This window comes from Clarias gariepinus, chromosome 6, assembly GCF_024256425.1.
Source record: "Clarias gariepinus isolate MV-2021 ecotype Netherlands chromosome 6, CGAR_prim_01v2, whole genome shotgun sequence".
NCBI classification, from domain to species: Eukaryota; Metazoa; Chordata; class Actinopteri; order Siluriformes; family Clariidae; genus Clarias; species Clarias gariepinus.
The window spans coordinates 19,284,116-19,297,854 of record NC_071105.1 but is presented as its reverse complement, the minus strand read 5'-3'; the positions used below and the strand labels follow the sequence as shown (position 1 = coordinate 19,297,854).

General features: G+C 39.0%; 1 protein-coding gene across 1 annotated transcript in view; it reads left to right on the top strand.

Annotated features, from left to right (window-relative positions):
• The window catches only part of LOC128527037 (copine-9-like), a 100,168-nt gene that overhangs the window by 80,829 nt on the left and 5,600 nt on the right, over positions 1-13,739 (top strand). The window contains exons 15-20 of the mRNA XM_053499309.1: positions 1,421-1,467; positions 1,971-2,152; positions 3,774-3,901; positions 6,103-6,205; positions 6,968-7,025; positions 9,108-9,181. Of these exons, the coding sequence (XP_053355284.1) occupies positions 1,421-1,467; positions 1,971-2,152; positions 3,774-3,901; positions 6,103-6,205; positions 6,968-7,025; positions 9,108-9,181 (592 nt within the window). The remainder of the gene's footprint in view (positions 1-1,420; positions 1,468-1,970; positions 2,153-3,773; positions 3,902-6,102; positions 6,206-6,967; positions 7,026-9,107; positions 9,182-13,739) is intronic.

Sequence of the window (13,739 nt, the reverse complement as noted above, 5' to 3'; positions counted from 1 at the left end):
CGTACATACACTCAATCAGTTGGATTCAATAATATATTAAAAAGTCTAACTATGAAAATGTTTGCAAACGAAGGCCAGAGAAGTATTTTGGTGCTCATACTTTTGTGGCACTCTGATAGGCAGTGGTAGGCCAAAGTATTGTTCAAAATCAGATTTCTTTTTTTCTCTAAGACACATGAAACCAGGCACCCACATCTTTTTAAACAACTTCTCATGCTACATCACAGAGCCGCATAACACACCCGGGAGAAAGTGCTGACTGCTCTCTTCTACATACTGTATGTGAGAGAGTATGCCATTTTTTCCAGTAAGCACAGGAAGCAGGTGAGAAAAAGAGAGAGGGGGAGAGAGAGAGACAGACACACAAAGAGTGCAGTAATCTCAGCACAGAAACGTATTTTCTTCAGTGAAAATGAAAATGAAACAGGACAGAACTCAATAAAGCACACTTGACACATGGCTCAGCAGGGAGCAGCAAGTGTTTTTTTTTTTTTCTTAAATATATACTGACTCTTTCTCTGGTTTAAAGAATAGACAGGGTATAAATTCAGCATGCCGGTAATCACACACAGGTGTAGCCACTCATTCATTACAGACTTACTCACCATCTTTCTTTGTGGCCCCTGCTGTCACACCTTCCTCTACCCATGAACTAAAAAGTTCATAAAGTAATAATCAAAAGTAAATAATCGAATCTGAGCCAAGTATCAGTCATGAAAAAGAAAATCTAAAATAGTTATTTTGACTATTTGAATAGAATCTGAGATTTATGTTGGAAAAAAAGCAATTAATGAAGCATGTTTCAGTTGATGTAGGATTTCACATACAGTATGATCTTGTTGGGCGGGGATATGAGCATGACCAGGTGAAGGAACTGTGAAACAGGCAGCGAGGATTTGTCAAAGATTAGTGAAGTCAATACAGAAAGGTTTAGGGAGATAATGTAGGTCACAAACTTTATTTGTCCAAATTATCTCTTAATTTGTTATCTCAGGTTTTTAGCAATAGCAATAGTACACAAACAAATGGACAAAGCAGCCACAAACACATTCAATTTCTGAGATTTCTTCAAGTTAGATATGTCTAAAAAATGTGTTGTGTCTCTGTTTATGAGAGCCTGTTAGTAAGGTAATGCAGCTTGCATAATCTAATTAAACCTGACGATAGAAGAGAAGTGTAATCAAGAGTAGTAAACAGAAAATAAAAGTCAAAAATGAATGAAATCAAAACAATTTTTGTAATGTTTACCTGCAGAGAACACTATGTTAACAGGTAAACAGTTCCTACAACCCCATTTGCATCTCAAGCAGTCAGAACCTCAAGATTGAAAATCAATCATGTAAGAGGCAAGAATCTTGTGAAAGTTGTTCGAATAGTTGGTGATTTTATGTGATAACTTGCCTTGTTTTTGGTCTAACAGGACACAACTCAACTTCACTGTAGCCATAGATTTCACAGCATCAAATGGTAAGTATCAGTTAGTACTGAGCATTATTCTTAAATATTTAAGCGAAATTCGAGCAAAAATGATTGACAATGTTAGAATTACTGGGTTTTTGTTAAAACATTGACCATTCTTATATCTAATGAATGATGAAACCTTGAAACCTCTGCTGGCGATCTTTGTTCCGCTAAGAAACTTTAAAAGACGTTTTAAATATGGTAGCATGAAAACTGTATGTAAAGAACTGAAATACTTGGCAAGTAATATCTGAAGCTTAAGTCTTTTCTTTCTTGAACATTAATATTCTCATACTTAAATAATTTTCATTAAGCCCGAGAGGTGCAAGAGTATTTCATGATTAAGCAATAATATATTAATTAAGCATTAAATATACAGTAGAAGTTAATAAAACTTCATATTCCTACAAACCCTTGCCTTGTCCCCTTTCATACCACACTTTAAGAACTTTTCATGGGGAAACATTGCTATGTATATTTAGCTGTATGATTTGTTTCTGTCGTCTCAGGCAATCCGGCTCAGCCAAACTCCCTGCATTACATGAGTCCATATCAGATGAACACCTACGCTATGGCATTGAAGGCAGTGGGAGAGATTATTCAGGACTATGACAGTGACAAGCTCTTCCCAGCATATGGATTTGGAGCCAAACTGCCTCCAGATGGCAAAATCTCCCATGCCTTTCCTCTGGTGAGATTACTAGGATGAATATGACATGATTAAAGACACCATATGAATTTTACCATTTTATTATGAAAACACCTCCCTAGTATGCCAATAAGAAAACTCTTGACATGGTTTTGTTGATAAACATATTGAGCAATATACTGTATGACTTGCAATTTAATTTCTTAGGCATGATCATGTATTCAGGCCTGCTCTCGTAATTAATCTTTTGAAACTTCCCTTGTTATTCTGAGAGCATGAGAAAGGCCTTATGAAAAATAAAAAACCTTCATATGAAATATGAAGAGATGAACACTAGGTAACTGAGAAGTCTGCATACGCCCAAAGGCAAAAAAAGGCAGAGGAGAGGAGAGAGAGAGGTGATGAGAATGGTTTAAGAGCAAACTGAAGTGCAAAACTAGCCAGATTTCTTCCCAAGGCTGAAGAGTTGCTTCTTCTTCTTCTTCTTCTTTTTTTTTTTTTAAATAAACCACATAATAAAAGGAGGATTGATGGGCTGTAGGAGAGACTGTGCCAAAAAAAAGAAGAAACAATTGAAATAAAGAGTTATCCTTGAGCACTGGATTTGCTTTGCCTCTATGCATGAGTAGAGGAACAAAGAAGGAATTAAGAGTGGATAAACGGGACAAAACAAAGAGAAGAAAGAATGAAATGTTTGTGGGGGGATGACGAGGAAGCAAGTTTAGTCTTATCCTGTAAAGACTGATGGATTGAGTCATCAAAATGATATGTTTAATTAAATTAAACGGTGCAGTTACAATGCACAAAAATGCATAAAAAAAGGACAAACATTTCTCTGACCTACAGTAACATCTACACAAAGCTGCAGGACTGTTGAAGTTATCATGGGATAGTTTGTTAAGAACTATCTATAACTTTCCCCATTTAGGCTGTAATCACATTTCTTAAATTAGAACCCGCCATAGCGTGACAGCACTTAAATTGTGTCATGCTAAAGCAACTTTAATTACAAGAATGACTTACTGCATAACAAACCATGTCTTCCTTATTCCTTTTGTACTTGAATTCTTTTAACATTTTTATGTTACCTCTGGTTGCTGTTTTTCGGGGGTGAATGCCATAACAGGTGAAAATCAGAGCATTCGTACAGAATACAGAAGAAGGACCAATGCATTAACCTTGAAGACTAACTGCCCAGTTTTCCTATTTTTATGGTGTAATTTTCCAGAGATGGCAGTTGAAGCTCAATTTAGTTTAATCAAACTTTTGACAAATATGACTCTTGGAAAGGAAAAAGGAATGGAAAGGAATTTTAGATTTAATTTGAATAAGGAAATGTGAATGTGTCAAAATGTTTCAGAAAGGTTATCTTTTCTGGCAGTGCAGCCCGAGAAATAATCAAAATCTAAAAAGCCTCCCATGAAATGTGACGCACTTTCGACTGCATTCAATCTCACTCCCTCTTGCTCTTTGCTCATATGGGGTCAGGAGTTCACTCCCACCAGAAAGCTGTCTAATAACTAGCCACATACGAAGCACTTGAGTACCTGCTGGAGATCTCTATATATCACAATGTTGTGAACTCACACAACTTTAAAGAGCAGCTTAAAGTGCTGAAATCGCAGGTCTTATTGTTTTCTGTTTGTCTATTTTTCTTCTTTAGAATGGTAACAGTGAGGACCCAAATTGTGTGGGGATAGAAGAGGTGTTGGAGGCTTACTTCCAAAGTCTTAGAAAAGTCCAGCTTTATGGGCCTACCAACTTCGCCCCGGTCATCAACCAGGTAGCAAGGTAAGACTTGTGTGTGTCTATGTGGGTGTGCATATGCATGCAAGTGCATCTGTGTGTACGTGTGTTCTCCATAAGAGTAGAGAAAGAGAATAAATACACTCACCTAAAGGATTATTAGGAACACCATACTAATACAGTGTTTGACCCCCTTTTGCCTTCAGAACTGCCTTAATTCTATGTGGCATTGATTCAACAAGGTGCTGAAGGCATTCTTTAGAAATGTTGGCCCATATTGATAGGATAGCATCTTGCAGTTGATGGAGATTTGTGGGATGCACATCCAGGGCACGAAGCTCCCGTTCCACCATTTCCCAAAGATGCTCTATTGGGTTGAGATCTGGTGACTGTGGGGGCCATTTTAGTACAGTGAACTCATTGTTATGTTCAAGAAACCAATTTGAAATGTTTCGAGCTTTGTGACATGGTGCATTATCCTGCTGGAAGAAGCCATCAGAGGATGGGTACATGGGGGTCATAAAGGGATTGACATGGTCAGAAACAATGCTCAGGTAGCCCCTGGCATTTAAACAATGCCCAATTGGCACTAAGGGGCTTAAAGTGTGCCAAGAAAACATCACCCACACCATTACACCACCACCACCAGCCTGCACAGTGATAACAAGGCATGATGGATCCATGTTCTCATTTTGCTTACGCCAAATTCTGACTCTACCAGTTGAATGTCTCAACAGAAATCGAGTCCAATTTTGGTGAGCTTGTGCAAATTGTAGCCTCTTTTTCCTATTTGTAGTGGAGATGAGTGGTACCCGATACTCAAGGTTGTGCGTGTTGTGGCTTCACAAATGCTTTGCTGCATAACTCTGTTGTAACGAGTGGTTATTTCAGTCAAAGTTGCTCTTCTATCAGCTTGAATCAGTCGGCCCATTCTCCTCTGACCTCTAGCATCAACAAGGCATTTTTGCCCACAGGACTGCCGCATACTGGATGTTTTTCCCTTTTCACACCATTCTTTGTAAATCCTAGAAATGGTTGTGCGTGAAAATCACAGTAACTGAGCAGATTGTGAAATACTCAGACTGGCCTGTCTGGTAACCAACAACCATGCAACGCTCAAAACTGCTTAAATCACCTTTCTTTCCCATTCTGACATGGGGTTCAGGAGATTGTCTTGACCAGGACCACACCCCTAAATGCATCGAAGCAACTGCCATGTGATTGGTTGATTAGATAATTGCATTAATGAGAAATTGAACAGGTGTTCCTAATAATCCTTTAGGTGTGTGTACATGAACCTAGAGAAATTTGTGCCTTTTTGTTAGTTTTTTGCATTGAGATTTTGCATTTTTGCCCTGTGGGGACACAGTGATGCTGAGCCAATCAGACCTAGAACTAGTGAGACCCCTTACTGCCTGCTGCGCTGACTGTTACAGTCAAATCACACACACACACACACACACACACACAAACACACACACACACACACACACACACACACACACCACACACACACACAAACACACACACACACACACACACACACACACACACACACACACACACACAAACACACACACAAACACACACAAGCATACACACGCACACATGCACGAATGCTTCCAGGAGAAAAGTCAAGCCCTATTTATGTTTCTGAATATGAATGAATATTAACAGGATAACCTTTTCTTAAATTACTTTATGCAAAATTCATCCAGTTTACTTTCTTAAACTGAATTCCTCAGCAGGTTCTTGTTGTTGGAGGTATAAATCAGCTGTAAATATTAAGCAGATATTTGAACCGTTATTAAATGAATATATTGTACAGTATTATGCACATACTGTATGTATTATTATTTTTATTATTATTATTATTATTATTATTTTACATTAAGCATTCTACATTTGTTCGTGCTGATTTGCGACTTAGTATTCAGTTACATGGGAAAGAGAGATATTTTGAAAGGTCAAATAAACATTTGTGCATTTGCTTTCTGGTCTGTAGGGTAGGTGGAATAAATGTGGTAAGGATTCCATGTACTGTGTGTCATTCCTAGAGAAGGTTGCATTTCCCATTCTTGTATGGAAGCAGTTAGAATTTTATTATATGAACTGACAGAGTTATTTTATAGTTACTGTTTCAGTATTATTTGTTATAATGTTCATAATTCTTTGCAAATTAACATCATACATTGCAGGCCAGTCCTCTCTACTGTACTTGTTTCTCTTCACTCGGTCTGTTGCAGGGTAGCGGAGAATGTGACTGATGGATCCCAGTATTTTGTGCTGTTGATGATTACGGATGGAGTCATTTCAGACATGGTGCAGACCAAAGAAGCTGTTGTCAATGTGAGACCCTTTGAAGTAAAAAATTAAACCTAAATATATAGTGTGTTCTCAATATGGAAATTTAACAATAATTTTCAAAGTTCTAAAATACATTTTGATTATGAAGTAAATTTTTGGGCATTGTCTTTAAAATAAACCTTAACCATTGTTCTAAGTTGCTGACTGGAAGGTCTGGGTTTCAAGTCTCACCCCCAGCCGGGTTGCCACGGTTGGAGCCTAAACCATTTTTAACCATCTTATGCCCCATACAACAGCCACTGCAGGCAGGGTTCCAAGCCTGGTTAGAAAATGGGATAGTTGTGACAGGAAAAGAGTCGGGCCTGTGCAGATCAAATGATCCAATGTGGTGAGATAAAATAGACCAAGACCAAGAAAGAAAAGGTGTCTTTATTGCATGTGAAATGAAGTGTAAATGAGTACTAAATCATAAATAATTAAGGACAGTGATGGCTTAATGGGTTTGGCTCTGGGGCCCCACTGTGGGGGCCACAAACATTTAACTCTCTTTAATCCAGGTGCACCTTCGCTCATTGCTTAGGCTGCACTCTTACCTCAAGTTTCAAACATGCTTGGAAATAAACAACAAAAATCCAACAAAATAAATATTTTATATTTTTATAATTGATATACATGATTAAAAACTTGTTTGATGGTTTAAATTTTTTAATGTTCATGACATTTTTGGAGCCTTTTAAATTAAAATGCTTTGTTTAAATGCTCTTGCTTGTAATAATTATATGCATGCGGTTGGGTTTTCCTCAGGCTTCAGCTCTACCCATGTCTATCATCATTGTGGGTGTGGGGCCTGCTGAGTTTGATGGTAAGTTGGCATGTGTGTGTAGGTGTTTGTGTGTGTGTGTATGTGTATGTGTATGTGTATGTGTATGTGTGTGTGTGTGTGTGTGTGTGTGTGTGTCCACATGGTCCACGCTTGGTGACGAACAGTGTCTGAGGAAAGAGCTTGCATAAGGTTTGCAGAATTATTACACAGAGAAGTGCAATTTACAATGAAAACTATATCTGAATTATTGAATGCTATCCATGATATCTACACACATGCCATGAATTAGTGGATTGAAAAGCCTAGAAGCACAATAGTGTGTCACCGAGACACAATTAAAGAAAAACAGCTTAATAATTTGTGGACTTTTTTTATCATTTAGTGTCTTTGATAACAAGCCACTTTAGCTACTGGAGGCAAGAAGGTCAGCATGTCATTCTCAAAGACTCCAGTGAGAGTAAGAGAGGAATATGCAGAAGGAAAAGAAGGACTCATGATCCAAAGCAATCCACGTCATCTGTCAAACATGGTGGAAGCACTATCATGGCATGGGAATTGGGTCACTGGTGTTTATTGATGATGTGACTGCTGATATAAATAGCAGGAGTGGAGTTCCGAAGACAGAGCTTTACCTTGTGCTCAGATTCAGTCAAATGCTGCAAAACTGCAAGCTAAGAGATTCTTAAAGGAATGTTTCTAAAGGAGTGAGTCAATCACCTGACCTCAACCTAATTGAGCATGCATATGAATTCCTGAAAAGAAATATAAAGGCAGTAAGCAAGCAGGCAGTAACTAAAGGTTGCTGAGAGTAAAACCCTGGCAAAACTTCACAAGGGAGGAAACTCAGCATTTTGGTGATGTCAGGTTATCAATGACTGCAAATGATTTGCATCCATGTATTAAAGATTTTATATGGTAAACTTATTTTTAATCCTTTGACAATGGAGAGACTGTGCAAAACAATGTCTATTATTAATAAACGTTTCGTGCAACGCCCTCAGTTGCTCAGCCCAAATACTTATGGACTGCACTATAACTCTGTATCCTACTCTATCCTTTCGTCCTGAACTGGCCTCATTTAAGCAATACAGTTATGACTTACTGACACAAGTCACCCAGCTCAAGCACTTATTTTTCACTTGGTTGCACTTGGATACCACAAGAACAAGCAAGAATTGTGTCATACTGTCAACTATGGTTAGATTACGTCATGTCTGTCTCATCCTTACATTATTACTGTTAGAATGCAGCAGATGAATGTTTTGAATTCACCATATGTAACCATATTTTTTAAGCTTTCTTTTTTAATGGAATCCAATGACTAAAAAGTGAGTTTTAAATAATCTGTTTTTTCATTCAGTTCAGTATTGGAAAATGTGCCAAAGGTTTTGTCAGTGGTAATTTTACATCTGGTCCAGATGTGATAAATAGAGTAGGTTGAAAAACATTGCAATATACCATTAATTTCACTTTTAATTTAAATCAGTTTAGTGTATGAATCTAAGATGAGTTGAGAGAAGTCATAATTGCATTGTGCTCTTGGTCATTTGTCCTTTTGCATTGCATCACTGTCTTTGTTTCTCTGCTTCCCCTCATCTTGTCCCTGTCTCTGTGTCCTCAGCTGCCATCTGTCACCCACCTCTCAAAGCCCCATAGAACCCACTGTCTCATTTACATACACACTTGGATCTCCAGGATCGATACTATGCTCTGTGAGGCATGCACACAAACATACTCACACACTCTGAATACATAACACACACGCATTGTCATATACACACACTAAGCACACAACACACAGCATAAGTACCCTCTCTTCCCTGGAGAAGCAGTGCTTAAGCCTATGCCACCTCCGGAGACTGAGCTAACTGACATCTGCCTCCAGCCTACACACACACACACACACACACACACACACATAAGCAGATGCTCCATCTCTCTGGCAGAAAAGCACACACAGAATTATAGCAATTGCTATTAAAAGAGTAAACAATCTCCAGCACTGACAGACGGAGCTGATATCCACACCATTTCAATACAACGTTTGAATGTTAGAGTGTGGGAAATGATAATGGTGACAAAGTTTGTGAACATCAAACAAGTGTGTCTTCTCACTGGCAGCTATGGAGGAGTTGGATGGTGATGAGGTCAGAGTGTCATCTAGAGGACGCTTTGCAGAAAGAGACATTGTTCAGGTAATGTTCCTATTCCTTTCTATTGTACCAGTGCCCTTTCATACACTAAAGATTTTGCCAACATTCAAATGAACAGACAACACAGTATATATATAAAAAAAATCATTACATACAATCGTTTAATAATTTAAAATTTCCACTTAAACAAATGTAAACCATTTCCCATTCTTCTGAGGTAGGTGTGCTGTCAAAGACATGCTGCTCTCTGTTCCCTTTGACGTTATTATGAATCCTGCATTCTTCACCATTGTGTATGGTCTACAATCTGTAGGCTTCACCTATGAAACCCTCAATCACTGTGGTAATTTGTTTAGCCGAGAGGAATCAGCAAAAAAAGGCTGTCTGACTGCAGACAGATATGTGTTTTTTGTTCATTATACCAACCAACAAAAAGAGTCATGTCAGCACAGTTAGATATGTTCATTGTATTGGCACAGATTATAATGATGTTTTTGTTTTTTTGTTAATGAAAGGGTCACCACAGTAGCTCATCTGATTTGGCGTAGATTTTACACCAGATATTTCTTCTGACACAATCTTTTAACATTTTTTATCCGGGCTTGGGACAGGCACTTGGGGTGCCCTGCAACCCCAGAGGCTGGAAGTCATTAGCAGGGACAAGAATCTTCCGCATCTAAAGTGATTAGTGCTATTGATTGGTGCTAATGTATGTAAATCTAATCATTCAATTTAACCCTTAAACCATTACATTTCACCAACTAAACCATTCTTTCGCTTGTAAAATGTCATTATAATTGACCTAATATATATAATATAAGCAAAGACATAAGCAATGGTCGTAGAGAAAAAATGTTGCTACACATCAATCTGGAAAAGGTTGTAAAACAATTTCCAAACAATTTGGAGTTTAACCTTCTACAGTGAGATTATTCACAAGTGAAAAGCATTCAAAATAGTAACCAATCTTCCCAGGTGTGGAAATCGCAGCACATTGACCCCAAGGTCAAACAGTGCAATGATCACAGAAATACAAAAAACCCAAAACATACATCTCAAACCCCACAGGTCTAAAGTCCATAACAGAACATTTACAAGTAGCCTAAACAGGTATGGTTTGCTTGAATGGGTTGCCATGAAAAAACATGGAAGCATAACTGAGATTTGCAAAACTGCGTCTGAACAAACCACAAGACTTCCGGAACAATCTATGGACAGATGACTATAATGTCTAGTGCCATTTTTGGTGGAAAAACAGTATTTCAGAAGTGGAGGGGTGATGATTCGGCTTGCTTTTGGAGCCACAGGACCTGGGCATCTTGCAGTCATTGAGTCAACCATGAACACCTCTGTGAGCTGAACACCTCTGTGAACTAGAAGCAAGTGTGAGGTCATATGTAGGACAGCTAAAGCTTGGTTGAGCGCTGGGAATGCAAAAGGACAATCTATATCAGAAGGACTGAAAAATAAAAGAATCAAGGTTTGAGAATGGCCTAAAAGTCCACATCTCAACATTGAAATGATGTGGCTGGATCTAAAGAAAGCTTTTCAAATTAAATGATCTGAAGCAGTGTTGTAAAGAAGAACCTGCTAAAATTATTCCTCAATAATGTGAGAGGCTGGTAATGTTATACCGAAAACGATTACTAAGTGCCTTTACAAATGTGGCATGAGCCTAAATCTTCTATCACCCCTCTCTCACCCCGGAGCTTACTACAGTAGGTAGGTGGCGTCCCCTTCTGCAGGTGTGCGAAGGGGTGGAGCCACTGGAATGGGCACTGGCTGGTGATTGACTTATCCTCATTAATGGATTTTAGTCTTTTTCCCGAGCTATAAAACACAGCGGGGAGTGTAGCTTGGGGTCTGTTTGTCTGGTCCTAAAAGTCTCCTGAGGAGTGTCGTGCAGCAGATGCTAACATGAGGAATGGCATGCAAGAGGCGTAATGCCATGTGCCAGGGACTTCAAAGGTGCAGATGAAATGGGGCCTTTGATCACCGAATTGAGGACAGTCGCGAGCACAGCGCTGGAGCTCCCGTGCCACTTGAACTCCCAAACAGAGCTGAATTTTGTGAGCCTGCCACCGAAAAAGGCCGCTGTGTGTTCCACAACAAGGCTTGTATTCCCAGTAGAGAAAGCCACCCAGGTGAGGAAGGTTCAGGAGATACCTGCCTGCCACCACGTTAATGAGAGCTGGGAGGGGCCGATTCAGCCGACCACAAGAGGAGCCAAATGAGGAAGCTTGCACTTAATGTACGTTACTATGTTTGCTATTTCATCATGGACAGCAAGTTAGAACAAAGAGAAAACATCCAATTCTGCGTGAAACTGGGCAAATCTGTCGTTTAACATGCAAGTTTGTGGTGACGCTGAAATGAGTTGTTCGAGGTGTTTTGAGTGACACTTAAAGAGTGGAAGAACATCACTGGAAGATGACGAAAGATCGGGGAGACCTTCAACGACCTCAACCCTGAAAAATGTTAAAACCATTCCGCAACTTGTGCATGATGATCAACATTGCTGCCATCATCGCTGTATCATATGGAACAATCCAGGCAATCTTCACATGTGATTAGAACATGTGCCATATTGCTGACAGGTTCGTCCCCAGGCTGCTAAAACAGGAGCAGAAGGAACATCACTTCGAAGTCTGCCAAAAACTCTGTTAGTGTGCCATGGATGACCTGTCCTTTATGTTGATGCTCATTAATAGTATGGGTGAGACCCTGAGACAAAGCAACAGTCATCACAGTGGAGGAGCCCATCACGACCGATAAAGGCGAGGCAGGTCTGCAGCTCAACCAAGTGCATTCTCACTGTTTTTTTTTTGACATTTGCAGCATTTTGCATAAAGAATTTGTCCCCAGGGGCCAGGTTGTCAAAATTGAATTCTACTGCCAGGTTTTAAGGTGTCTGAGGGAGGACTTACAACAAACGTGACCAAATCCGTGGCGGGCAAATCTCAAAACTTTTTGATACCCTTTTGTATATGTAGTATTTTATGAAGAACAGCCTGCACTCTTTTCAATGCACAGTATTTTTCAACATGCAGATGTATCGATACACCCTGATTGGCCTGAACTCAACTAATTGTCATTCAAACTATGACTAGAACTGGTTATAGTGGTCAAATGAGACCAATTTATTTTTTCATGCATGCGAATGCTATGTTTAGCTAATAAAAGGAAATTGCATGCAAGAAAAAAAACACGTGACACCCACTTGTGAAATAGTGGTTGGGGCTTTTTGGTGGCTGGTTTTCCAGGAGCTTTTGATGCCATCATGAATCCATTAATTACTAGTATCTTTTAACTCAATAATAATGCCAAGCATTCATCCAAATCTATACAAGAAACAGCTAGTAATCACTCTCTCACTTACTTATCTTCTATGCCGCTTTATCCTGTATTCAGGGTCGCGGGGACCTGGATACATCCCCAGGTGACTTAGGGCACAAGGCAGGATACGCCCTGGACAGGGTGCCAATCCATCACAGGGCACACACACATACTCACACACTACAGGCATTTTGGAAATGCCAGTTAGCCTAACCTGAATATCTTTGGACTGTGAGAGGAAACTAGAGTACCCGGAGGAAACCCACCAAGCACGGGGAGAACATGCAAACTCAATGCACACAGAGACCAAAATCAAGCCTGACCGAGAATTAAACTCTGACCCTGGAGGTACAAGGCAACAGTGCTAACCACTACGCTACCATGCCGCCAGCTAGTAATCAAATTGTCTGTTTTGCAATGGTCATCTCTATCTCTAGACAATCTGTGGTCTGGTAGTTTGCATGGCAGTATCTAAGAATGTAAAACAGCTTGAAATTAAAGGAGTACAGTAGGTGTCTATTACCTCCGTGTTTACCTTCACGACAAAAGACAGCGGGCAAAATAAATCTGTTACATTTCAAAGTCATTTGTGAAATGACCGCCAGGTGGCGCAAAGTGATATTTTCACTTGCTGCAGTTTTAAAATATAATTAAGTCATAAAAAAATAACAATATGTTGTATCGAATAAATACTACAGTGCAGGTAATTTCCACATCTGAGTACTTTATACAACAAACTTAAAAAAACTGAACCAGAGCTTTTGATATTTACTGTACAGTAATGAGTAAAAAAAAAAAAAAAACATTGGTTCAATGTTGGTTAGACAGACGAGCAAGTTCACTAGCTATCAATTTTATTTGTACAAAGAATAAACTAGTATATAGCCTCTGTATGTATTGTTATTTAAAAAAAATAATTCAAAGACATCAAACTTAAAATATAGAAATAACTGAAAAAATAGACTTTTAGAATAAAAAAATACAATAACTCAAATAAGACTCTAAAAATGCTGTATTGTTTCTGTAAACACATTGTTGGATTGTTAATGCTGGATCAAAATTTTGGGTTATTTCGGGTACTCTAAAAACATTGTTGGGTTGCTCATGTTGGGTCAAATGGGATGTAATGGGTCAAATGAACACCTGGTTTGTGTTATTTGACCCAACAACTGGTTTATTCTTTATTCTCTGGTTTCTCCAAATGGCAGCCTGCAAAATGTTTGAAATATTATTGTTGTTGTGTCACCAGTGTAGTTTTAAGAGT